The 27933-nt window shown below is 39.9% G+C and overlaps 1 protein-coding gene across 1 annotated transcript; it reads left to right on the forward strand.

Annotated features, from left to right (window-relative positions):
* The first annotated feature begins 711 nt into the window (after nucleotides 1-711).
* On the forward strand, nucleotides 712-27816 carry LOC143521326 (serine/threonine-protein kinase 4-like). The gene is made up of 11 exons (XM_077014085.1): nucleotides 712-1031; nucleotides 2137-2217; nucleotides 5955-6083; nucleotides 6379-6493; nucleotides 7610-7774; nucleotides 8061-8228; nucleotides 8598-8735; nucleotides 9143-9271; nucleotides 14058-14247; nucleotides 22261-22388; nucleotides 25168-27816. Exons 1-11 carry the CDS (start codon nucleotides 727-729, stop codon nucleotides 25324-25326), a joined length of 1707 nt encoding a protein of 568 aa, XP_076870200.1. The 5' UTR covers nucleotides 712-726; the 3' UTR covers nucleotides 25327-27816.
* Nucleotides 27817-27933: the final 117 nt, after the last annotated feature.

The following is a 27933-nucleotide window of genomic DNA, read 5'->3' on the forward strand; positions in this document are numbered from 1 at the left end:
CATATTCATTAATTTTATTATTTAAAGTCAATATAAATCAATCTTTTCATCATTCATTTTTTAAATGTTCAAATTCTCAGAAATTCATATTAAAAAAAATTCTTCACACAACATTTAGAACATATGAAATATTTACAATCTTGTTAGTTAGTTAATTTTAAAAAATCAGAACAGATAGGACAGATATACAATCTTTTGTTCAAGGAAAGCTTTACTCGGTGATTAATGTAAATTGGCACTATTTAAACAGTGACAGTGGCTCCCATGAATGTTCTGTGCAGCATGATGCAGTTACATTTTCACGATTTGTGATGTGCATTGTATTGTCTTCTTTGACTGAACTATAAATCAAATAAACTACTAAATAGGTGGTGGTCACAAAATTAGAATATCATGAAAAAGTTTTATTTCAGTAACTCCATTACTCATAACACCTGAGTAGTGCCACAGACTGATCGGTGTGTATTACCATGCAGTGGATGCAGAGTCTCTTTCCAGGTGGTTGAATTTTTGGCCCCAGTTCTGAGTTCTTAGTCTATAATTATAATAGGTAAACGGTTCACAAAAGTACGGCATTGCGCATGTATTTTGTAGTTTTAATACTTCTTACTGCAGTACTAAAACCGACACTGTTTTATCTTGATCAGATGTTTATAAATATTTGTATAGAAAGAGAGGGTTGACACGCAGCTAAACGAGCGAGTGCGCAATGAACATGTTTCCACTATGGCAGAACGGGGGATTTGGTGGGAGGATGTGGCAACCTCGTCTCTCACACAGACATTGCGGAACTCAAGACGGGCAGACTGGCGATTCTCAAACACCCATGACTTATGTTACACATTTAGGAAACACAATAGACTGAAAGAACAAATCGTCTGGTACCGGCGCGTCCGTCTGTGTTGGGTACCGTATGCGGTGAGCGGCCTAGTCAGCGCCTCGCTGGAGTTGTATTCAGATGCGGCTGCTGGGCCGCGCAGGCAGCGAGTCGTGATGGAGGAGCAGGTCCAGCTACGGAACCACCCGCGCAGGTGAGACCCGCTCACGGGAAACACAGACCTGAAACACCGTACACGGGTTATACGGTGTCGGTAAACCCGCCGTTAGTCTGGAGAGCGTTAACGCACGTCTGAACGTACACATAGTTCACGGAACTACAGCTGGATGAAGCCGCGTACCCGCCAATCACGGCTAGCTAGCTCCGCTACTGGCGGGTGTGTCGCTAGCTAACTAGCCGCACATATAGTGAATAATAATACAATAAATAACCGTGTAAAGTCACATACCTGTGGTGAAACAGATTTAATCTATTTAAGATTTTTTTATGAACTCTTAAACACAGAAACTTGACATCGTTCTTCTCTGAGCGGCCAAGTTTAAGTGGGTTAGCTAAAGGTGTAGCATGCTAACTCCCGCACTACCTCAGCTAGCTGGCTAACCCAGGTCTGAGCACCTGTTCATCCACAGAACAGGAACATACGTTAGGATATTTATAATATTTCTCAAAGAGGACAACACCGCTTGCTAGTCAGACGATAAATGTCCCAACCCGACTGTCACCTCTGCATATGGACACGTCTCGGTGCGTGTTGTTTTAGTGAGCTACGTTGGCTAGTTAGCGTGCTTGCTGCGTTTGGTTTGAAGTTTTAAGAGCAGCACTAAATATTGATGAGGACAGATGGTGTGTACACACAACGACACACTCACAGCTTGATAAAAGACTGAGGCTGATACAGGCCATGGTACAGAAGTGTTATTATCCCGCACTGTTGATTAAATCCAGGTTATAGGAGCATGCTGTAAATCAAAATAGTCCAGGAGGTTGTTACTGTAGACATGTGATGTCTACCGAATAGTCTAATATTTACAGTAGACATCAACCTACAGGGTTTGTTTGCTTTTTATTATAATTTAGGAGCAGCTTCCTTCCATGTTAATCACATATATAAAACATAGGTCACACACGAGTACAAATTTTGTAATAAATAGCCCAATCTTGTTAATCCAAACTACATCTGTGCTGTGTGTGAATGGGCTAAATAATCCAGTAATGTGATAATGTAAGAGGGAAAGTAGTAGGCTACATTGGGTAGCTAAAGTTGCAAAATAAGTTGATTAATTTCTTCAATTCCCCAGGCAATTAAAGAAGCTTAGTGAGGACAGTTTGACCAAGCAGCCTGAAGAAGTGTTCGATGTATTGGAGAAACTGGGAGAGGGGTGAGTCCTGCATATGGCCCATTAACCCATTGTATACCAGTTGTTTTTATCTGTGTGAGTTTATGAATATTGCACCTTGAACAGCAACATGACTTAAAATGGTTTGTAAAAGTTGTTGAAGGTTTTATTTATGGCTGTGACTGGTGAGGAAACTACAGAAGCAAAGTTGCCTCAGTTTAAATTATTTTCATCCACATATCAAACAAGAATTAAGATGAAATATGTCCTTTTGTATTTTATAACAATGGCCAAGTAGCCAAAGCTTATATTTTATTTGTGTATACAGTCAAAATTGTAACCATTATCATTTTTACATATCCAGTATGCCTTTTGAAAAATATATACATAAGTAGGCCTTTTGAAGTTCATAATTTTGTAGAGCTCCAATGTAAAAAGCTTCATTCTGAATCAGAGCAAGACAATTTCCACTGTAGTGTCATGGTATGACATTATAGTAGCCTAGAAATGGAGACTACTCTTATGACAATTTTAAAGGCCATGACAAAAGTGTTAATCAGTAATAGGTGTAGCTTTAAATAATTAAAATAATTAGCTTAAAATAATTCTTCTTGATATTGATCTGGTTAGTTGATTTGAAAACATGTTTGGAGAATTAATGATTTTAATTTCATACATCGTTTTCCTAAAAACAGCACAAGGTAAATTCCCCTGAAAGAACAGAATATGGTGGGAAACAGATTCAGTGACCACGGTAAAGACTGTGGAATAACATTCTGTAGCCAGCTTGAAATAAATACATTTTTAAGAGTACGGGTGGACACCAGCTTACCAGAATGACCACATCAGATATTGAGAAACAGGAAGTGAAGGAGCAGAATTGTGTGAACTGTGATGCTTAATCTACTGGCTGTGTAACAGTATGTGTGACAGATTTTATGGACAGTGGGGGCAAATCTTGTTTGGGGAAAAAGAAAAAAAAAAAGTTTAATTGCACTGCAAACAGCCCTATATCACCAGTAATCAAAGAATTTTCTTCTGCACTGTTTGTTGCAGTAGTTCTTTCAGTGGTAATTGTGGTCTTTCTGTTTTCATTGTGTAGTCATTCACTTGAGCACCTGTGGTAAATGTAATTGTCAGGTGAAAAACGTGCAGGAAAAATGAGGAAGCAAACGTGATTCTCAACAATTGAAGTTTAATGACCAAATGGAAACTGAACATAAAAGTGCACTAGCAAGAACAAAAGAAATCAAAGTAACATTCTGCAATCGCCAGAAGGGCTTTTAAAAGGCACAGTATAATAACTTACCCCCCCAGGCTGTGTAGTGAATGAGGCACACCTTACATCACCTGAGGGGGGGCCTGACAAGAAATCATAACAAATACACACGACACAAGACTGATCATAAACAAATGGCACATGCACATCTGTAGAGCAGAGGCTACCCGTGTGTGTGTGTGTGTGTGTGTGTGTGTGTGTGTGTGTGTGTGTGTGTGGGGGGGGGGGGGGGGGGGGGGTGTTTCACCATTACAGTAATGTTATGGTACAGGTTGCAGATACAGCTGTGTATTGCTGATAACATCGATACGATGTGTAACTTAATGATATGAGAATAATGATACGATACACATAACAGTCTAAAAAATGTTCAGGCAATTGTTACCAAAATACTATTATTATTTATTAACAATAATACATTAATGAATAACAACAAATAAACATGAAAATTGCAGTCAATGATGAGAATAAATTTAAAGTACAAATGCAGAGAAAACAAAGGAAAGTAAATAAATGATTCCAGAATATAGTCAGTAGTGTCTAACCTCCCCCTAACAGAAAAGATTTAAAACATTATTGGAGTTCACAAATGATGACTTGTGATTATACCTTTTCTTAAAAACTTCCAGCCATGTTTGTACATATGTCAGATTTAAATTCTGAAGGAGCTGACAGCAGGTGCTTTCCTGTGGTTTATCATGGATGTGTTTTTCTTTTCACATTGCCACCTTTAAATACCGCAATTAAACGTGAGTGCATCAGTTCCACACAGAAAATAAACTTGAATTATAAGACTGGGGGCCTGGGGTCAGCTTTAAATCATTATCAAGGTGTAGGGCTGCACGATTAATCGTATTTTTATCGTTATCGCGATGTGAAGTTTCACGATAAACACATCGAAAGAGCCACGATAACTCCTTGAATAACAGCAAACTCAAATTGCATTATCCTCGTCCAGCAATAGAGGGAGCTATTCGCGCTGCAGACTATGATCACGTGACGTAAGTAGGCAAGAGGCAGAGTGAGGCAGAGTTGCCAGGTTCGCGGTTTTCACGCCAAATTGGGCTTGTTTGAAAATCCATCCGCATACAAGTCAACACTAAGAATCGATCGCGATATAATACTTAATTTGTCTCCATATCACACTCCCCCCCCCCCGCTGACAACTTACACTCGCAGATTTTGTGCGGAAAATTTTTGTAGGACCTGGCAACCCTGGAGTGAGGTGAATACGCTCATCAGACACGCGATTTGGTTTAAGCCTGGTTTACACTTGATGCGGCGCGAGGGTCCGGGAGGCGAAAATAACGTAATCGCGGTGGCTTCGCCCGTGTGCAATGGCCTCGCGCGCTGTCGATTCACGAGGTCGTGCACCTCTCGAATTTTGTAAGTTCGCGCGCGCCGCGTCTCAGCGCAATGAGAACATGTTTGCAGGGTTCATACACCTATACAAGGTGGAATTCAAGCACTTGTACATCACTTTCAAGGTCCATTCAATAATTCCCAGCACGTTAAACTTAATTGAATTAAATATTTATACATATACTCTAAATGATTCGAAATAATTCGCTTTTTTATCACATTATTTAATGGATATTTATTTTCAAAACGCCCAATCTTAACGTCTTCACGTTCTCTCATGTTTCGTCCTGGAATTACAAGAGGCTCGTATTTGTTAACGTAATACAAGAGAATTGTTCAGTCAGACAGATATTTGTTGTGAAACGAAGTAGTTACAATTTCAAGCATTTTCCAAGTACTTTAGCCTAAATTCCAGCACTTTTCAAACCTGAAACACAAAGCAACATTAAAATTGGTCAGGTAAAAGTTCATTCCCCTGTATTTGAGGGGTGTTTTTTTATACTACTAGGCCTACATATCGTTTCGGACAACACTGCAAAGAATGTGACACGGCAAGATTAAACGCTTCCGCCGTTCGCGGAGGTTAACGAGGTGTGCGGAGTCGCTCACTCGTGAAAGTATAAACCTAGATTGAATCTATTGTTGAATAAACCTGCAAAATATTTGGAATTATTCTGGATTCATTACACAGTAAAAAACAAAACAAATTAACGTGCTGCTGTTCAGAGAGACACTACATTTCTGTATTTTTATCTTAATTTATCGTGGTTCACATCGATATCGGGATATCCAACAATGTTATCGCACATCGCAATTCTAGTCCATATCGTGCACCCCTATCAAGGTGGTTAGATATATATGTCCCTGATATTCTTGATGAGTCTGTCCATTATGAAATCTGCCCTTCCTGTGGTTCTGAATTGTTGTCTTGAGTGCATTCATAAAGGGATTGGTAATTGGTAAAGCAGTGCAAATGCTAAACTGGGTAAGACTATGGCCCTCTGAGTGTTAAGTACAGTTTGGCTTGGATGGCCAGACAAAGTTACAGTGCAGGATGGTGGTGCAACAATCTTTGGCAGCTATCTTGTTCTATCACTCACCTGAAAGACAATTACTGACACATCTGTGCCCTTTGCAGGTCCTATGGCAGTGTGTTCAAGGCCCATTTTAAAGAGACAGGAGAGATTGTGGCCATTAAGCAGGTTCCTGTGGAGTCAGACCTGCAGGAGATCATTAAAGAGATCTCCATTATGCAGCAGTGCAACAGGTTTGTTTCTCTCTCCATTTTTCACTGACATAGGCTAGATGCCTTGCATCATTCCATCAATCGTTTTCATTATTTTTTTCTGTATTTATTTTGGATGTTGTACTTTAAAACCAAGCCCCTGGCATATGGTGTCTGTTTAGTTTACACTGTACCTTTTGCCAAGGTGATATAGTTGTTTGAGTTCCCTCACTAGTTTGCCTTATAACTAATTTCTTATTGGACACTTTGTTGAATTTAATTATTTGCTGTATTTCACTAAACTGCTCCTTGACTCTCTTATCCTGTTTTTCTCCAGTCCACATGTGGTGAAGTATTACGGCAGTTACTTTAAGAACAGTGACCTATGGATTGTAATGGAATATTGTGCAGCTGGTTCTGTGTCTGATATTATCAGACAACGAAACAAAACGGTGAATAAAATCTCCTTTTTCTAAATCTTCCAGGCCTGTTTCTCCTGCTGTACTTGGAGAAATTATGATGACCTGTATATGCTTATCAAATAGCTAGTTACTCTGCCTGCTTTAGGCAGTACCCATAATTGTTAGTCTATGCCTGCCCCTTCATTATCTGATAAAGTGACAGCAGTAAATCATAAAAGATTTAACTAAATAATTCAGCAAAAAAATCTAACTTTATGACATGTTGTCAGCCCAATTGCAGTAGATCAGCCATGACATTTAGACTCTGGTCTCTGGGTCTGGTGTTTAAATTTTGCTTTTTCAGTTGCACACTGGAGCTCTGAGATTAATGTAGCTAATAAGGAAGAGAAGTTTACCCACCACTTAGCATCTTAAAGACTGAGAGGTGAACTCATCACACACTTGCCTCAGACCTAATCCAATTTGTTAAGTAGTCTCAAATACCCTCACTTGTATGGTTTCTGAGACTGTGCAATAGCTATTAGAAATGTGGATAATGTGGGTAGCACCCACTTTGAATTTGGAATAGCATTCTTTTATTTACATGTTAAATTTTAAACACAGATGTATTCTGCTACTTTATAAACACTATTCTACAAGTGCAAATATAATTAATTAGCCAAACATGTTCTTAATGTCCATCGAGGCATGGATGAGAAGATTTAATAATGCTGGTTACACAGTGCTAATCGGTGAGTACAGGTTGTCCTTCTTAGCTATGTTAGCCTTGCAACTCCAGTGCAAATCTTCAGAAGCAAAGTTTAGACGACCCACATGTCTTGGTGGGTTTATGGAAAACTGTAAACGTTTATTTTTTACCGTGCTGCTACTTTAACACTACTCTAGTCAGTATGAACCATTGAACTTCTTACATGCACTGGTTACTTCATTAGAAGACCTTGTAGACATCGAGCTACAGTCTGGCCATGTTTTGCCATGCACAATTAGCTCTTCAACGATGATGATTTTCTGACCACAGTATAGTACCTGCATGGTCATACCAGTGATGTGACCAGTGAGCAAAGACACAAAGTTCATGGTCCCAGTGGTCAGTGCTTAAAGCAATTTCCTAGAATTTGTTTCTCAATGCTTTTGTGCTCATTGCAGTTAGTAGAGGATGAAATAGCAGCTATAGTGCAGTCCACTCTGAAGGGGTTGGAGTACCTGCACTTCATGAGGAAGATCCACAGGGACATCAAAGCTGGAAACATCCTGCTGAACTCGGAGGGTCAGGCCAAGCTGGCTGACTTTGGTGTTGCAGGACAGCTGACTGTAAGGAGAAACACCCTACATTTAACGCACAGTGAATGTGTATACTGCTTGTCTATTAAACTGTTCAAACTGTTCTAGTTTAGTAGGTTTTGAAGTGTCTACACTAATGCATACTGAAATGTCACGCCATGCTTAGTAGGAAAGTTATTTGAAATTACTGGCGGAAATCCATTTCATAATCCCGAATTGATTTAACTGATGGAATGCAAAATTTTTGCTTGAGGAAATTGAGGCACTTCAACCACAATGATCTCCCCATCATCTCATTTTCCTCTTCTCCTATTAGGACACAATGGCGAAGCGGAACACGGTGATAGGAACACCCTTCTGGATGGCCCCAGAGGTTATTCAGGAGATCGGCTATAACTGTGTAGCAGATATCTGGTCTCTGGGTATTACTGCAATAGAGATGGCTGAAGGGAAACCGCCGTATGCAGACATACACCCTATGAGGGTAGGACTGTAAAGTATACATATGTCAACTGTTGTAGTTTTGCTTTTGTAGTTGTCTATCATGCGCATAGTATGCCCAGCATGCTGTTGACTTAAAATAACTGTATATAGACCTGTACAGTTACACATGGTAGTAGTAATGACAGTAGTAATATAAACAGAAGTTTAAGTTTTCTTAAACTCAAGTTCACTTTACAGAACAAATGCACAAGACAGTAAAGAAACATAAACAAGGACTTATATATGTTGTGAGCTAGTTGTCTAGTTTCACTCACTATAACATTGAAAAGATTGTATTTATATGAGTGCACAGTTATCTTCATTGTTATTAATCATGTATATCTTTCTGTATATGTTCTTGTTAAAACAGGCAATATTTATGATTCCAACTAATCCCCCACCAACCTTTCGGAACCCGGACCAGTGGTCAGAACCTTTCAGGGACTTTGTGTCCCAGTGCCTGGTGAAGAACCCAGAGAGCAGGGCGACAGCCACACAGCTACTACAGGCTCGTTTCCATTACTGTTTATTTTCTCTCTCACTCTCTGTACCTCACTGCCATTATCTGTCTGTTTTAGTACAGTAATATTTGGATAAACATTCAAATTCTATACATTCTATAATATTTTATTTTGAAGCACCATTCAGGATAGTTATAGACTTAGTTATTGTAATTATTACTACAATAGTTTTTTTTTAATAATGTTTTATATTATTTTATTGCCTGCTCCTCTTACTGGAGTGTTGTCTATGGATTCAGCACAGACTTGTGACCCCTGCGTGGTCTGTGTCCTGCACACTCTGACCCCACTCTCAGCTCTGGGAGTGGCTTGCCTTGACCACATGAGCCTTGCTGCAGGCACCTGACATATTGATACTGACATTCAACTTGTTTCTCTATGTTTCCCTGTTTAGCATCCATTTATAAAGACACCAAAGTCCAACAGTGTCCTGAGAGCTCTGATTACAGAGGCCATGGAGCTCAAGCTGAAGAAACAAGAAGCTCAACAGAGAGAGCAGGATGCTGAGGATGAAGATAACTCGGTATGTCACTCCATAACAGGTGGACGCTGTAACAGATGATCGTTATCTAAAAGTTTGGTCTTTTGTTAGAGTTGGTAGATTGTTTCTCAGAGCAGCTGGTTCAGCAGAACAATTGCCACATCAGCCTGAAAATCATTTGAATATGTTAGCCAGTGACCTTTGTTAACTACCTTGTTTACTTAGTTAGCTAATATTAGTTAGTATTAATCAGTCAGTTATTCATTGTACATGCAAAGTATAAGGGCGATTAATTTCGGTCAGTTCTGTGTTTTCTTGGCCATATCAGCAAAGGACACTCACACAGATATCAAGAGACAAAAAATGTAGCACTCAGATTAAAGGGATTTCACGAGTTCCCATGATTTCTTTGATTCTGTCCCCAAGTTATTGATGCATAAGGAACGCAAAGGCAGTGGTGGACGAAGTACAGCAATTATGTACTTGAGTAAAAGTACAGTTACCTTGCATTGAATATTACTCAAGTAAAAGTAAAAGTATTCACCTCAATTTTTTACTTGAGTAGAAGTACAAAAGTATCTGCCTTCAAAAATACTTAAGTATTAAAAGTAAAAGTAAAAACTTTTTTTTTCTTAGCGTCATATCAAAACCCCTAGGCCTACTCGATCAACAAGTGAACAACGAAACAGTGCCTTACATTTGCCTAGCAAACACAAAATACTCAAAACTATATTATATTTAAGTAAGACCAAGTGCTTTTGAAGCAACAACACAAAAAGCATTCATTCAAGTTTCATTATTTTATTTTTCATTCATTTCGCTTGTCATAAAACTAATAACAAATAACAAACACCATCACAACTGATGAAAATCAATAAAAACACAACTGATAAATCATTCACTATAAACATTACATTTGATGAAGCATTACCTAAGTTTTGAAGAGGCGATACAGTATATGAAGAGGTTATACGTTGTCCACCACATGGCGGGATAGGGAAGCTTAGCACATAGAACTAGAACTGTGTGCAGCCCAACCAACTGAACTCATAATATTAAACTTGGCCAAATAATTAATAATTATTATTATACCACAGTTAGTTCCGACCCTACAATGTGATTGGCTGAGAGGCGATCTAGGAGTGCCAATATTACACGTTATAGCACTGTAACCGAAGCTCTCCATGTATTACTCCGCCACATACAGGTAACCTAGTAACGCAGCAGCGTTTACAGGCCAAACAGCGCAACTACGAACAAGCAGCAACATTTTTATCAAAATGAATTACAGGGAGTTCGTTAAATCTATTGGCTTCGAAAGCATTTGTTTCGATCTGAAACTGGAGGATGAAGCTATAAATGACCAGCCTGATTCCTCCAATGAGCCAAGGTTTGTCACGCTTACAAACAATGATTTGGATGGGCTGGAAATACAGAGAAACGAAGTTAATACCGTAAAACAAACGTCCTGGGCTCTTAATGTATTTAAATCCTGGTTAAAGAGCAACGACATTGCAGTCGATTTTAGTATTATCAACAAAAATGAAATGAATCAGCTTTTACGACGTTTTTATGGATCCGTCAGAAACGTGAAGGGAGACTTATATAGCATCAGCAGCTTCGTTGGTTTAAGAGCTGGACTGAACAGATACCTGAACGAACCTCCAATCAGCAGTGGATGGACAATAATTGTTGTACTTTATTTTTAATAAATACAACTTAATCAACAGTTGTTTTTGTGTATATTTACCTCTATAATATTTTTTGGGTAAGGTTGTTCCAGTGTTGTATTAGCAGCGAGCCATTGAATGGAACTATTTTAACTGGCGGAGTGTTTTTAACCAAACAGGTCGTATTTTCTCGTCCTCTTTAACTCAAAATCTTTCAATAAACAGCGATACTTGAACTGTGGTATAATCACAATAATACACTCGAGGTTCGTGCTATAACGGGTAATATTGGCACTGTGCTGATCTACGGCACTCGGCCTACGACCGCAGCGCCAATATTACACGTTATAGCACGAACCTCGAGTGTATTATTGCTTAAATAATTAATATAATAATAATAATTTTAATAATTTTGCTTCGCTTCGCTCATATTTGCTTGCCTTCGCCTCCCTCATAGGAATGAATTGCGAAGTTCGCTTCGCTTGGCCAAATTCGCGTGTATGTGTCCCCGGCTTTAACGTTTGATGTGGGAGTCTCCTGTGTTAAACTGGTGCTTATAGCATCTCCACAGATTGCAATTTGGGTACTAGCACATTGCTTTGAATAAAAGCATATGTTAAAAGTTGTGTATTTCAATGTGATATAATTAACCAGGGTATATAAACCATAAACCACCCTGTTGGTAGTACTCATCTAATGGCGAACTTACCTCGATGTGTTTTTTCAAGTTTGACGGCGAGTTCATAAATGATGACCGTGATGTGTTCTTCGGAATGCAGAGGAGACACTTGAAGGAATACGAATCATTTTTCTTTTCGAGGAATTAAAACAATTGGGCTAAATAAGTCCAGGGGTGTTGGGGAAAGCCATCTGTTGCAGCCGTGTCAGATCCTCAGCCAATTAGCGTACAAATCTTAATCTCTTACTGAGCGCTGAATTTGGTTATAGTCTTTTATTAAGCGTTGATTTAAAAATAGAAAAGGAACGAGATGTTTCTGTAAATGTAACGAAGTGAAAAGTAAAAAGTTTCGCTTTGAAATGTAGTGAAGTAAAAGTATAAAGTCTTACCAAATAAAAGTACTTGAGTAAAGTACAGATACATGGAAATGTTACTTAAGTACAGTAACGAATTACATTTACTTCGTTACTGTCCACCACTGCGCAAAGGTACTGCTTAAATACCCCTTGGAAGGAGATACCATTTGTAACATAGTAGCATGATTTTGCATTTTCTGTTTTGCTTTTCTCCTACTCTAATTTGTGTTTAAGTCATGGGTTAAAGTTCTCTGTCACTACGACGGATTTCCGTCATTTGATTTTTTGGGAGAAAAAATCCGTCAAATCATAAACCACACACACGCGTTCTATCTGTTTTGAGGCCAAAATATGATCCTCTCACTGGTTCATCAGCACTGGATGGATGACGGCGGTGTCATTTGATTGACTTGCGGGTCATTCCGCCTTCAGATTTTCGGACATTGCGTAGAAAAGTTACCTCCCTCCTGCCTGGCGTGACCGTAGCGCGCGACTCTGTACACCTCGCGCAAACCTGCGCGAACGGCGGAGGCTACTTAACATTCTTTGCAGTGTTCTCTGAAACGATATGTGGTAGTATAAAGAAACATCCCTCAAAAACATGGGAAGGAACATTTACCTGACGAATTTTAATGTTGCTTTGTGTTTCAGGTTTGAACAGTGCTGGAATTTAGGCTAAAGTACTTGAAAATGCTTGAAATTGTAACTACTTCGTTTCACAACAAATATCTGTCTGATTGAACAGTTCTCTTGTATTACGTTAATAAATACGAGCCTCTTGTAATTCCAGGACGAAACATGAGAGAACGTGAAGACGTTAAGATTGGGCGTTTTGAAAATAAACAACCATTAAATAAAGTGATAATAATGTGATAAAAAAGCGAATCATTTCGAGTATATGTATAAATATTTAACTTTATTACGTTTAACGTGCTGGGAAATATTGAAATGGACCTTTAAAGTGACGTAAAAGTGCTTTAATTCCACCTTGAAAAGTTGTATGAACTCCGCAAACATTCACGAATCGCCAGCGCGCGAGGCTCTCGCCCACGGGTGGAGCCACCGCAATGACGTCATTTTCGGCGCGCTGTGTATTCTTCCGCCGCGCACACCAAACACCAAGGCTGTGTTCGAAATAGATTACTACATACTGGATACTGCATACTGGACTCAGTATATACTGGATACTGCATACTGGTCCTCGTAGTAGTATGCAGTACAGTTTCCAGTATGCGACAAAAGCAAAGCATACTACGGGGTCACGTGATCGTAGCGTTGCATGATGGGATGCAGTACACCACGAAGATAGCTCTGTTCGCGTACTGGAATATTTTGCGGAAGTAGTAGGTCATCCGGGTATGTTTCGCGTACTGGAAAATTTCATTTTGGTCACATACTGCATATGGCATACTGATTTGGGGCTCGATCAGTACGCCAGTAGTATGTAGTAGGCTATTTCAAACACAGCCCAAGTTTCTTCCATTTAAAATGTCAACTTCTTTTATTTCTAAACCAATTTAACATGGATGGTCTTGTTCTGTTTGTATTTAAAAGCTCTATCCAGTGGTGTGATTGTGATTTAATTTGCCATTTTTTTTGTAACATACCTACTTAAAGCAGGTAATCTTACGGCTTATGTTTTTTGCGATAGTGAATCAGATAAAAACAAAAGAGCTTCATACCTTTTAAAACTCACCAGAATTCACTAAATTTGACTTGATCTTTATAAATAATGTTCTGGAAGATGACCCCCAGATAACTCCATGATATAAACATTTATGTACATTTATTGCTCAGGTGTTGCATTTTGTCGCTTCATAGATTCTCTCTTCTCTCCTTACACAGGCTGTTTAGATACATGTACTTTATAAATGTGTTTATTGTGTAGAATTAGGCAAAAGAGGCCTTGTCCCAACTACACCACATTGTCAGTAATTGCTGGCATTGTCTTTTGCCAGGAAAAATTTTCAGTCAAATGAAACTTTCTTGCTTTAACTCATGGTTTAAGTGAACAACCATAGTTGTCTATTTAATTTTGTTATTGTTTATTTTAAAAATCTGATTGATCCGTAGTTAATCCCTAGGTTATTCCTAAGCCTTTTGTACAATTACTGTGGAAATAGGATGATGATGAAGTGGACCGAGGTACAATGGTGAGGGCTGGAGCTTCCGACATGGGAACCGTCCGCGCTGCTGGTTCCCTGGGCAGCACATCAGGAACTATGATCGAGCACGATGGCACGATGGAGTCACAGCTCGGCACCATGGTTATAAACTCAGATGATGAGGATGAGGATGCAGGCACCATGAAACGTAAGCAAATGCACACGCACAGTTCTGTATCTGCACCAAGCTGCATGGTGGAACATAATTGAATACACACACGCACAGTTCTGTATCTTCACCAAGCTGTAGGGTGGAGGCTATGTTTTACATTCTGATGGGTCCTGAAGACTAAATGTCATGGTTGTTGAGGTAAAAAAAGTGGTATTGTGAAAAGAAGACACTTTCAAGAACTATCGGGATTGCATGTTATAAACCTCTGATTAATCCTTTAAAGTTGTAATAAATAGTTCCTGTGCTGTAGTGGGATCAAATGGTGCTTGTTTGCATGCTGCTGATGTTGGAGAGTGCCATTTTGCTATTTATTCAAAATTTTGGCCTATGGCCAAACTCTATTGCAGCCTCTGTTGTGTTCAGATATACCAGTCACTTTATATTAAGAGATTTGTTCAAGCACATATTCTGTCACTTATGATTAATTCTTTCTAGTTGCATGTATGTCCAGAATAAGGATAAAAGTTATAAAGATAAAGAAAAAATCATCCATCCATTTTCATCCAGTTTATCCGGGTTCGGGTCGCAGGGGCAGTATCCTAAGCAAAGAGGCCCAGGTTTCCCTCTCCCCAGCCACCATTTCTAGCTCCTCTGGGAGGATACTGAGGCGTTCCCAGGATAGCTGAGAGATATAATCTCTCCAGCGTGTCCTGGGTCTTCCCCGTGGTCTCCTTCCATTTGGACATGTCTGGAGCACCTCCCTAGGGAGGGACCCAGGTGGCATCCAGACCAGATGCCCGAACTACCTGCAGGCATGAAAATCTGTCACCTTTCGTCAAAATTTGCCGTTTTGAAGTTGAAAAGGGTGACCTATGTGAATCGTGTAGATCCGATGAGTTTTTTGTTGGGGGGGTGGGGGGGGGGGGTCGGGAGATTATATGTATATATTTTAATTATCATATTGACTTAATAAGCAAACAGAGCACTTCCGAAATCGGCAATTTCAATGACACAGTGGCCAGCAGTTTCCGCCCAGAACCTTCATAGAGGCCAAATTGCGTTTCAATCATACGAACGTTCTTCATTCATGTTATTCATTTACTGCTAAGCGGGACGAGAAGCAGGATCTAGTGGTACACCGGGGACAAGGCAGAAGAGCGTACATTTACCACATTTACCAGATCGTACATTTACCACTACATTTACCAGATCGTACATTTCCCAGTGGATTTAATTGGGTTATTAATGGTTTCAATCATTTTCATATTTTGCATTAAAACAAAGTTACTGTCGTTCGCTACAGCGTTGAACACTGTCAGAGCCACAAGCTCTTGTGATAAATAGGGAGATAGATGGGCCTATTAAGTTCGCGTCAACCCCGTGTAGTTAACGGTGACATAAAATAAGAAACGAGATTTTTTTCTAGTGTGTCTGTAGTTGTAACTAGTGAATCTAGGGACGTGTGAGGATCACATTCGCACCAGGGCTGAAAAGGTTGAAGATGAAGTTGTAAACTCTTGTCGTTTGAGTCTACCCTTAGCCCATGTTAGAAAATAACATGTATTTTTACACAAATTTTCGCCGCTGATGTATTTATTGGTTCATTAAGACGTAATGGTTTTGACTGAGCCATCTGGAATGGCGAAAGCGGCTTCTTGCGTTTACGATCTGGCTCCATACATTGAATCCATTGACAAGACAGTCAAAAAAAATATTTTTTTAATGGATTTTACTATATTTTACGGAGCCCGTAAGGTGGCATCATGTAAAAAAAATAATAATGCGTGGCCACGACTTATTAACACATGTGAACGAGATACTACTGTCGCCTTTCATACGCGGCAACAAAGTTTATTTTTTCACAGCAAAACAAGTAGATCCCAGGGATGTTCGTGAACCGACTGCCCAAGGAAGGTAAACCTGGCTTTATATAAAGTAATACTTAATTATCATGTTCGCACGCGTTAATTATCTTGTTCGCACGCGTTAGTAAGTCGTTCACACCCGTTAGTAAGTCGTGGCCACGCGTTATTATATTTTTTACATGATGTCACCTTACGGGCTCCATAATATTTGGCATCACCTGTCGCTGTACCCCCGTACACCAGCAGCCACCCCCCCGTCGCCGTATCCCCATGACGTCACACGTCAATACCCCCCCCCACATGTCAACGCCCCGTCGCCGTATCCCCATGACGTCACATGCCCCGCCCCCCGGTCTTCTCACCTTTTTAACCCCTGACCCATTTTCATGTCTGTACCTGAAATGGCTCCTCTCTACATGAAGGAGCAGCGACTCTACTCAGAACTTCTCTCTGATGACCGTGCTCCATGCCTTAACTCTAAGGGAGAGCCCAGATACACTGTGGAGAAAACTAATTTTGGCCGCTTGTGTTTACGATATCATTCTTTTGGTCACTACCCAGAGCTTGTGACCATAGGTAAGAGTCGGAACATAGATTGACCAGTAAATCGAGAGCTTTGCCTTTTGGCTCAGCTCTCTCCACCACAATGGTCCGGTACAGCGTCCGCAATACTGCAGCGGCAGCACCGATCTGTCTGTCAATCGTGAACAAGAACCTGAGATACTTGAACAAGGACTCATTACTGACCCAAAGAGGCCACTCCACCATTGTCCAACTGAGTACCATGGTCTCAGTTTTAGAGGTGCTGATTCTCATCCCAGCAGTCTCGCACTCCCGCTGCAAACTGATCCAGCAAGAGCTGTAGGTCAAGGCCTGATAATGCCAACAGGACCACATCATCTGCAAAAATCAGACGCGGAATCCTGAGGCCATCAAACTGAACCCTCTCCACCACTTGGCTACGCTGAGAAATTCTGTCCATAAAAGTTATGAACAGAATCGGTGACAAAGGGCAGCCCTGGCGGAGTCCAACTCCACCAGGAACCAGTCTGACTTTCTGCTGGCCATGCGATCCAAACTCCTGCTCCGTTTGTACAGGGACTGGATAGTCTGTAGCAGCGCACCCTGAACCCTATACTCCCGGAGCACTCCCCAGAGGAATGCCAGAGGGACACGGTCGAATGCCTTCTCCAAATCCACAAAACACATGTGGACTGGTTGAGCAAACTCCCATGCACCCTCTATATCCATCACAAGGGTGAAAAGCTGGTCCAGTGTTCCACAACCAGGACAGAACCCATAATGTTCCTCTTGTAACTGAGTTTCGACTATCGACCAGACTCTCTTCTCCAGAACCCTTGCATAGACCTTACCGGGGAGGCTGAGGAGTGTGATCCCCCATAGTCGGAGCACAACGCCCTGTCCCTTTTCTTAAAAAGGGGAACCACCACCCCAGTTTGCCAGTCCAGGGGAACTGCCTCCGATGTACACACGATGTTGCAAAGACGTGTCAGCCAGGACTGTCCGACAACATCTAAAGCTTTAAGGAACTCAGAGCGGATTTCATCCACCCCCGCAGCCTTGCCGCCAAGGAGGTTCACAACTACCCTGGTCACCTCAGCCCAAGTGAAGGGCAAACCCCTGTCTGAGTCCCCCAGCTCTGCTTCCATTATAGTAGACGTGATGGTGGGATTGAGAAGATTCCTTCCACCACCCAATGACATAGCCAGTTGAGGTCAGCAGATCCTTAGCCCCACTGTATACAGTGTTGGTCAGGAACCCCTTTCCCCTCCTGAGTTGCCTGATGGTTTGTCAGAATCTTCTTGTAGCCAATCAAAAGGCACTTTCCATGGTCTCACCGAAGTCTTCCCCTACCCGAGTTTTTGCCTCCGCAACGGTCAAAGCCACGATCCACTTGGCCCTCCTGTACCCGTCTGACTGAATTTTGTTTTAAATTAGATAATACTTTAGATAGATGGTATGGTGTAACATTGAAAGATAAAGAGCAAACTGACAAAAGTCAGAAGTGTTTGGAGGCCAATAATAACATTGAGAAACCAGGTAATTTGAAATTGTGGTGCCTCCAGTTTGACTTACTACCTCGTATTAGTTGAACACTGACTGGTTTATGAGGTTGCAGTCACCAAAAGCAGAAACCTAAGTTTCTGGAGAGGTCTGGAGAGGATTATGAACAGGGCTAGAAGGAAGTGACTATGGGTGCCACGGTGTTTAGTATGACATGGTATGGGTGAGGGGTACTGGAGCAATTTAAATATACTTCACTAAAGCCTGGTTTATACTTGACGCGCCGCGAGCGGCGCGAGGGTCCGCGTGGCGAAAATGACGTAATCGCGGAGGCTCCGCCCGTGCGCGAGGGTCGTGCACCTCTCGAATTTTGTAACTTTGCGCGCGCGCCGCGCTTCAGCGCGATGGACAAAGTCATGTTTGCCGGGTTCATACACCTATACAAGGTGGAATTAAAGCACTTGTACGTCACTTTAAAGGTCCATTTCAATATTTCCCAGCACGTTAAACTTAATTAAGTTAAATATTTATACATATACTCGAAATGAATCGAAATAATTCGCTTTTTTAATCACATTAGTTTATGGTTGTTTATTTTCAAAACGCCCAATCTTAACGTCTTCACGTTCTCTCATGTTTCGCCCTGGAATTACAAGAGGCTCGTATTTGTTAACGTATCGTTTCGGACAACACTGCAAAGCCATATTTACGTTTGATGCCTGATGTGTATATATACGGTCTCTGGTCAGGTAAAAATGTTCTTTCCCCGGTTTTGCAGGGGTTTTTTATTCTCCACTGCCACCTATCGCCACCTATCGTTTCGGAGAACACTGCAGCGACGTTCGCGAAAGTATAAACGCCTACACCGCTCGCGCAGGGTCGCGCGAGGTGGGCGGAGTCGCGCACTACGGTCGCTCGCGAAAGTATAAACCAGGCTTTAGTCATGACCTGATTCTGTTGGGGTCTACGGATGTGGTGATAAAAGCAGCCATACTAGTCACAGAAGCAGTGAGAAAGTGGTGAAGTCGGCAAAGAGCACGTTAGAGCACAGGGATGTGGTGGAAGCAGAAGGGCATTTCTTGGGTTGGGCGATTCATGGCAGGCCTTAAATAAGGCCTCATTACGAGTTTCATTCGTGAACAGGAAGAGGAAGCACAGCATGCAACAGTAGCTGCACAAGGAAAACAAGGCCAATTTAGAGAAGTGGAAAATCATGTAAAGAGTTGTGGCCAATGGACGCGAGTCACGCTGAATTTATGTTTGGAATGACTTGTGACATCCTTTCAATGCCACAAATGTTTGGATGGAGGGAATGTGAAGATCCTAGTCATAAATGATGTGCAGGAGTTGGAAAGCTGAGGCATATTTTTTGGATATAATGCAAGGTTGGTTTGCTACAGAGACACTATGCATGTTTCTATGCAATGGCATGTTTGCTAATAACCACATAGAGGTTGATCTGAATAGACATATTAGGCAGCGTATTTGAGTGTGAGCACAGGCTATAGAACTTGGTAGTGGCTTTAGGTAAAAACTACAGGTCCTGCTACTATACTGAAGCTGGAAATGGTATTGTACTGTAAAAATACGTGTTAATTTTACAGATTTAACATACAGGGTGCAGACTGTATGCTGATTTGCATGTCGGAGTGCGTTTAAACAGTAGCCCCAGTGGTGGCCAGAGAGCCCTGAGAGAAAGAAATTAAGATGAAAGTGAGCCTTCTGCTCTCACTGACAAAAAAGGAAAACTTGCTTTTCCTTTGCTAAGGAAGTATTTGCTCATCTTCCTTGGCTCGCATATGAGCTTAAGTGACATTATTCCATTCCTAATCCATAGGGTTCAGTATGACATTGGTCCACCCTTTGCAGCTAGAACAGCTTCAAATCGTCTGTGAAGGCTGTCCACAAGGTTTAGGAGTGTGTTTATGGGGATTTTTGACCATTCTTCCAGAAGCGCATTTGTGAGGTCACATACTGCTGTTAGACAAGAAGGCCTGGCTCTCAGTCTCCACTCTAATTCATCCCAAAGGTGTTCTGTCGGGTTGAGGTCAAGACTCTGTACAGGCCAGTCAAGTTCATCCACACCAGACTCTGCCATCCATGTCTGGGTGAGCGAATACTTTTGGCAATATAGTGTATCTTCAGATATCTTAAGTCTGAATGATCACGATTAAGCTTAAATTTAAGCAAACAAAGTCCGGAAACACTTCAAACATTTAACAACTTTTACCCCGTACAGAGAAAAAATGCCTTAATAGTGTTTTCACTTAATAATGTTTTTTTTCTAGAGAGGTATGAGGGTGGGTTAAAAGGGAGGCGCTGGTCTGGAGGCGACGCCAGACCTCATTATTGAGCCTTCTGGAGGGGTCATGGGCTTAATTCAGTGAAACACGGACGGAGAGTGCTGATGACCTCTGTGTAGAGCTGTGTTGTGGTTTTTAGCATGAATTGAGTGGGCTGGGCCCTATGTGTAACACTAATGGCCTTGCCTGTGCATAATTACAATAAAGCTTGTTAAAGATGATGTGAACAATTAATATTTGGTGGTTGTAACCTGGAGGCCAGCCTTCAAAGCCCGTGGCATACCACAGTACTACAGTGGCGTCAGTTCTTAAACTGTAGACTGTAGTTTTATTTCTGTGGGCTGTTTTAAGCACTTAGAATTTGCTTTCTCATGTTTCAGTATAGACACCTCACTGTCTGCAAAATGAACCCGATCAATCAGCCTTGGAAAGTAAACCTCCACTCTCCTTCTCTTCTCTAATGGAAATATATTTGATTTGTACAGATCCGTACCAAGACCATCACCTCTAACATTTATGCAAGAATGTGTGGTCTGGATCAGCCTAGATATTTCAAGAATAACAGGAAATCTAATTTTGTCTTAAAATCTGAGGCTTTTGGTTATAGATTAGCATTATCTGGCCACTTTGTTACTGTCACAGTACCGAATTGGAAATTAAAAGACTATTTCTGTACGCTTGCAGATCAATAAGTGGGCCGTGTTTTATAGGTAGTAATTAACATTAGAATGGTTAGTACATTAGCAATTGTATTAAAAATCACCAGCCTTTAGGTTGTTATATACACAAATAAGACATTTTGCAGGAAGTACTTCAAAACCTTTGAGATGTACTTTAAAATATGTTCTGTGGAAGGAAAATGCTTCTAATGTGAAATGGTGATTACAATGTTGTGAAAATATTGTGTAGCTATGCATTTCCACTCAACAATATTACCTGGGGAAACAGAACCATGGCAAAGGGCCTTGGATTCAGATAAGTGAAGCACATTTAACATGTGTACAAGACATTTTCTTTTTGTGAATCAAATTACCATGCCATGACATGCTTCTTTTGCCCATTCTTGCATGTAGTCCGGTGCAATGCTTACCTAAATTCCACAAAGAAACCATACTGAATTCAGATGTCATTACAAAATCTGTGGTGGCTTAGTTAAGGGTGCGCAATTTCCAGAAGCAAGCAGATAGCATTGCTCTCAAGTGCTAGGAAGAGTTTGTATGGTCTTTTAAAAAAGTTACCATCGCAAAAAACAGGTTTTTAAGGGTTGGGATGTAAGAAGGAGCTTCTAAACACATTTCAAGCTAACTATACACATACAAAATATTGTGTGTTTTTATCAAGGGTATATTAAATATCACTGGTTATTTTACCATTCATGTGTTTTGTGCTTGTAAAAGATGAGTGCTGTTTTAGCAGGGGTGTGGTTCCCTGCCTGGGCTCACATGCCCCATTTGGAGGACTGAAGAGCAGGGGGAAGACAATACTGAAATAACTGAATAATTAAACAGTCTGAATAAATGATAAGCTAAGGTTCTTTGCTCAGTCGGTGGGTTGGAGGACTGTGGCGTCATCACAGGGTCAAAAATACACACAAGGATATGTTAAGAAAACAGGACACAGTCAATGCTGTTTAGGAGCATTTATACAAATTATTGATGAGGCTGGAAGCCTGACTGTAAATTGTCATAATATTTCTCAGTCTGAGACGCTTTAACATCTCTGTTTAAAAAAGGTCAAAAGCTGATCATGGTAGATCAGCTAAAATCCGTAGCTACAAATACTGCTTTATAATATGAAGTTCATTCATGCATGTATTTGCAAATCAATGTGTGAGTATGTGTTGTTTTTGCTTCTAGACCGTGAAGAAACAGTGCAGCCAGCCAAGCCATCATTCCTCGAGTATTTTGAACAGAAAGAGAAAGAAGCCATCAAGAACACTGACAATGACGCTCGTAAACTGCCTACAGAAGGGGACTTGGAGACTGTAAGTAACATTCATTGAGTTGTTGTCCAAGATGTTATTAATCATTAATTATATAGAATTGGGATGATGGCTGGTAGAGATGAGGTTTCATTAGGAGTATGGTTGGAAAATGTCCATGGAGGTGCAACAGAAAAACTGGACCTGGAATTGTACAGTGCAGGCCTTTGTTTGGGTGGCACCATGAGGCATTTTACAGTGCAATACAGTAGTGACAGTATATGACACCTTTAATTCAGTGGTTTATGTTTGGTGAAATCAGTTCACCGAACTGTCCATGGGCCACAGACAAATTTGGTTAAGATTATTAAACTGTCCAGTCCATGTGCATTTGGGGTACAATTTGGAAGCATCATTTATGAACAAGAGATTTGACTTCTATATAGTTCGTTCAGTGTAGAGATACATACCCTTGATTGAACTGAAAATATATTTGTTTAAAGTATTTTAAATCTAATTTAGGTTGATTTGCTAGAGGATGGTTTATCTGTACATTCCAGGTTTTTGAAAGTTGGTAATAATAATATTCACCAGCTAAAGTCTGAAGTGAAGAAAAATAGCAAGACCTAAAACTTTCAGTTTAATTAACAAAGCAAAATGTTGACAGCAGAGCCAAAGGCATCTGTCTAATATTGTATTTCTGACCTGAGAGTGAGATTTGTGCTATTTATAACAGGACATTGATGGTTATTCGATTGGCTTTTTTATTTATTATTTTTTTTTTTTTTTTGTAGGTAACTATAAAAGAATATCTGGTTGAAGCAGAGTGCTTTGAAATGAAAATGTGTTATTCTGATAAAAGCACAGAATGCCTCTGGCAATAGAGGCATATCAGAAATAAACTGAAATATTTTAGGTTGGATATTAAATAGACTGCTCCTGATGACAAGGAATTCAGGAATTGTTAGATGAACATAAAAGACAAATTAACCTGGTATGAGGATTTCAGTTAGAGTTTACATTATTGTTCATTCCAGGGCTTGAAGTCAGCTACATTCACATCTTGTAAGCCAAGGTAGTGGCTAGAGTGTTTGCATTAAATAATTTCTTGTGGGTCTGAGGCTTTAGTGGAGAGTTGCTGTAGATATTTGCATAATACATGAGTGCATGGCATATGAGTAGTCTCAGGAAGTGGATTTTGTCCACTAGTGGTGAGTTTTATTTTTTCTTTCTCCTGTTTCCAGTATAGTGAATAAGTCCATGGTCCATAACATACTTTCTAACAACTGTTATCTGGCTGGAGCTTGCGTGATAATTTTCCACAATGGCTTCTCACAACCATTCTGCCTCATAGTATAGTTAATTTACTTGGTATTAAGCTTAGTAAACTATTGCCAATCCAAATGTCTAACAGTTAGGAAAGTTGGTCCCTTGTCACTTAAATCTCCAGTTACCCTTTCCAGAAATGCCTTGTCATGGAATGTTTGGGAGGGGGGCAAAAGCTTTTTAAGTGCTGTCTTGTTAATTTAAGAACTCATCTCACTATTGTCTAAGATTGCAGGTTACTTTTTACGTATGCATGGTTAAGAAATTAATCTTCTGTGAAAAGTGTTACAGTATCTATTTTCAATAGTGAATCACTACAAAGCAGTGGCAAACCTATATAGCACTAAATTAGCCTTTGAACGAATATTACAAAAAATTGGCAGTGCCATTTAAATGAACCCAGTTTGTATGACTATATTAGACTAAATTAGACTATAAAATCTTAACCTCCTGATCTAGTGCCATTCCATGTAAATAGAGCTGGGATCTACCTGACACATGTTTCCAGTGGTGATACAGTTGCACTCTAAAGCCCGAAGAGAATTTGTCACTGATTATAGCATCCTAGCCTCCCTCAAATCACCTATTTGATTTTGATCCCTCAAATACCCTTGTTTGATTTGCTAAAATCCAATCGTCTGCATGTAAGCTTGATATGTTCTTACACTGGACCTAGGAAAGGGGTCTGTTCTTATCTTAACTAAGGTCTCTTTACACTGCCAATACAACCTTGGGAAAATGTTAATATTCCCAAGCTTACAGTTGTAGTGTTACCCCAAAAATAAAAGCATGTCTAAACATATTCAAAAGATCACTATCAAAACAGTCCGAATGTTGGAACATTTTTGCTATGATGTTTATCCTACCCAAATAATGATGCAGTTCGTCACAGGGTTACAAGGTAAACAGAAAGTGTTGTGTACAAAGAGCTTTCTCACTTTTTGATGTAGCTTATTTTTAAAACGTTGATGCCTTTTCATATATTGTCTTAAATATCATGTTTTATCTATAAGCAAATAGGAAGTCCAAACCAGCTGAATGTTTTTGTCTTTGCTGTCTGTGAAGTGAGGTTCAAAATATATGCAGTTGCTCAGCACAGAGTTGAGTTGTCTGACATTTTTTATAAAAATAAAAGACAGCACAATAGTGGCTTCTAGAATACATCTAGGTTGACACACAGTTAATCTAAATCCCAGTCTGCTAGACAGTCAGATGATTTGGAACGGTGACACTCTTTGTTATTTTTATCGCATTGATTGGTGCAATGGAAAGTGGCAGAATCATGTAGGCCACTAGAAAAATGGGAGGGCTTGTGCAGGAAATGCATTGCATGCCTGTACTCCATCCATCCATCCGTCCTTGTCTCCCTTTGTCTCTGTCTGTCCGTCTGTCTGTCTGTCTATCCATCTATCTGTGTGTATCTATCTGTATCTATGTATCTGTCTGTCTGTGTATCTGTGTGTGTCTGTATCTGTCTGTCTGTCTCTTGTAATCGTCCCGTGATCTGTCCCTCCAGATGCGTTCCTGGAGTGTGGAGGAGTTGCGGAGACGTCTGGCTTCCCTGGACCCTCAGATGGAGCAGGAGATTGAGGAGATTCGCCAGCGTTATCAGGCCAAACGCCAGCCCATTCTTGATGCCATTGAGGCCAAGAAGCGTCGCCAGCAGAACTTCTGAGCCGATGTTGAACTATCTGGAGAAGGAGTCAGCAAGACCAGTTTGCTTATGATACTGTCAGTTACCTACGAAGGTACTTCTGAAGGTTCATTGAACCATTCAGTGCTACCCTGCATTTTTTGGCTTAATTTATCCACTTATCTCTGAATTTATTTTTTGTTTTTTATCTTAATGCTGTATTTCCACTGCTGTTGGTACTAGATAGCTGGTACTAGTGGGCTCAGAAAGAAACAGGTAAAACTTTGTCATACACTGAAGCCTTTGTGTTTACAATCTTTTCATTTTCATTGTTTTGCCTTTAGAAACATGTTACTTTGGTATGTGTAGGTGTTAATAAGTTATGGATGTTCTGAATGCTGGAATTTTCTAACGCAGGTGTCTTCAACCAAGGGTTCTAAACTTTAAGTCTATAAACCATGCCTGTTATAGCTAAATGCTAATCTAACATGCTTAAACGATATCTTGGTAGATTTTTATAAACATTTTAAAGGATCAATAAGTCATTTTTTCCAGTGGTTCTCCACATTATAAAGCAGCCATTATGACACCCAAGGGCTTGGATGTTTTAAAGATTCTATACTAAGTCTAATTTAATCCTCTTTTAGACCAAGTCTGTGGAATGGGTTCATTTGATGATTACTAAGCCATTTGATTCCTCATCCTTTTTTGATCTGCACTTTATAGAAAAAAACATTCAGAAATCTGTTTGCTAATGTTCGGTAAAAAAAATAATAATAATTACCTATTGCCCCTTTTTTTATTTTTATGACCAACAAGTAATTGAATAACAAGTAATTTAAATAACTGTTGACATCTCCTGCTCTCTGGTCCAAGAGCTGATGAAGAGTTAGAATGTTGAGCTGCATTCTTGTCAGTTTCAGCACATTTGACATGTATGCAAAACACCAGCAGACTATTTACAATATTATAGTATGAAACAAAGCCTGGGCTTTGGTAAGCAGTCATTTTGTATTTGTTTAGTTTTTCCATCCATTTATGTGTGCAGTAAGGCATGGCTTCTCTGCTTTTTTTCCTCTGCTTTTTTTTATACAAGCTAGACTTGAACAGTATGTTCAACAACAGTATGGCCTCAGGTTTACTCAAGGGACATGCGCACGGGGCTCATTTCTTACTCAGTTTCTAGAGGCACATATTTTCACAAACTGGAGTTCATAGATTTTATACAGTGAACAACGTATTGGTCCTAACCACATCTAAATGCTTAACTAGCTAATTAGTACCGACTGCCACAGATACATGCATGGAAGGTGCACAATCACCCACTTCCACAGAAAACCTTGCCTAGATGACTTTGAGGAGCTCAAGACTCTTCTTGAGACTACATTCCAGCTTTGCATGATCCCAGAATACTTTTCTAACATAAAACTTGCATATTGTCTTGTTAAATGGAACAAACTATAGTTTTCATAAATATATCCTGCACCCAATATTTTGAAAGTAGTGCGTGTGACAACTCGCTTTGAGTGAACAGTCTCTGGAAGCAAAGGGCTCATCCACTGTGGTCTGTTATATTTGAGCAAGCTTTGCAATGGAAATGTGAAACAAAGTCATTCTAGTTCAGGATCCTTAGTAAAACAGCACAACAGCTCAATTCGGACACATTTCCATACTAAAGTCTTTTCTGCTTGTTTATGGCATAATTCTCTAGGTTGGTGATTAAAAATTACCTTTTGAAAAAGTTTATTTTTTTAAACGTGTTTTGAGGAAGCTATGGCATCTTATTTTGATCTTATTTTCAAATACATGTAATGTCTTTGTTTTATAGCACAAGTTTGCTTGATGTGTGACTCAGGTTTGATTGACTCAGGATAATTTTATATCATAAGTAACTCTCAACAACTGCTTAGCAACATAAAATTCCATTCAGGTTATACTTATTAAAAACGTATTTATTTGAACTAAATTTTTAAGCATTCAGTCTTGTAACCCAAAACAAATGACTCACTGCCTTTAAAAACACTGGCATTTGACATGACATGGTAACTTGCCTGGTCTTGTAGAAGACTAAAATGCTCTTCTGTATGGCCAGTAGAGTGCTGTGGTATGGTAGGTGTGCTAAGAAACGTACTTTCACCTTTCCCAGTGTTGGGTGAAAAGAGGGCAAATACAAAGATAGGTTTACAGGGAGAAACTGTACACATGCATACTTTTGAAAACGTTTTGCATGAACAGTTAAATTACTTATCCAGGATTTTTTCCTCCATTTTTGAGTCTGTTACCCCTTTGTGACATTAGATTACATTTTAGTAAGGTTTGTTTTGTTGTTAAATCTTGAAAATTGTACTGAATATTACTTTTTCTTACAATGTGAATGAAGAACCAATGTCAGTACACCTTATCCGTTCTAACATTGGTCCTGAGAAAGGAATTTGTAATGTGCCTTAAATTATGCAAAGAGAATCTATTTGCAAATGTATTACATTTGTTAGTTTCTTTTTAAGTGTGAATAATAAACCAGATTCTTGATCATCACTGTCATTTCTTCCTTTGAGTGACATTTTTAAGGAGTGTTTTTGAATGGATGTCGACCTAAGTGGAAAGTAGAGTAAAATGGCTCATGCTAACCTTAGATGGTCATTATATATG

This window comes from Brachyhypopomus gauderio, chromosome 8 (genome assembly GCF_052324685.1).
Source record: "Brachyhypopomus gauderio isolate BG-103 chromosome 8, BGAUD_0.2, whole genome shotgun sequence".
Classification (NCBI taxonomy): domain Eukaryota; kingdom Metazoa; phylum Chordata; class Actinopteri; order Gymnotiformes; family Hypopomidae; genus Brachyhypopomus; species Brachyhypopomus gauderio.

Bases quoted from the DNA above. Each gene is read 5' to 3' on its own strand.
- LOC143521326 (XM_077014085.1), top strand. From the start codon at position 727: ATGGCAGAACGGGGGATTTGGTGGGAGGATGTGGCAACCTCGTCTCTC. The intron at 2,218-5,954 runs GTGAGTCCTGCA...TGCCCTTTGCAG, and splicing joins TTGGAGAAACTGGGAGAGGG to GTCCTATGGCAGTGTGTTCA. The intron at 8,736-9,142 runs GCTCGTTTCCAT...TTCCCTGTTTAG, and splicing joins CAGCCACACAGCTACTACAG to CATCCATTTATAAAGACACC.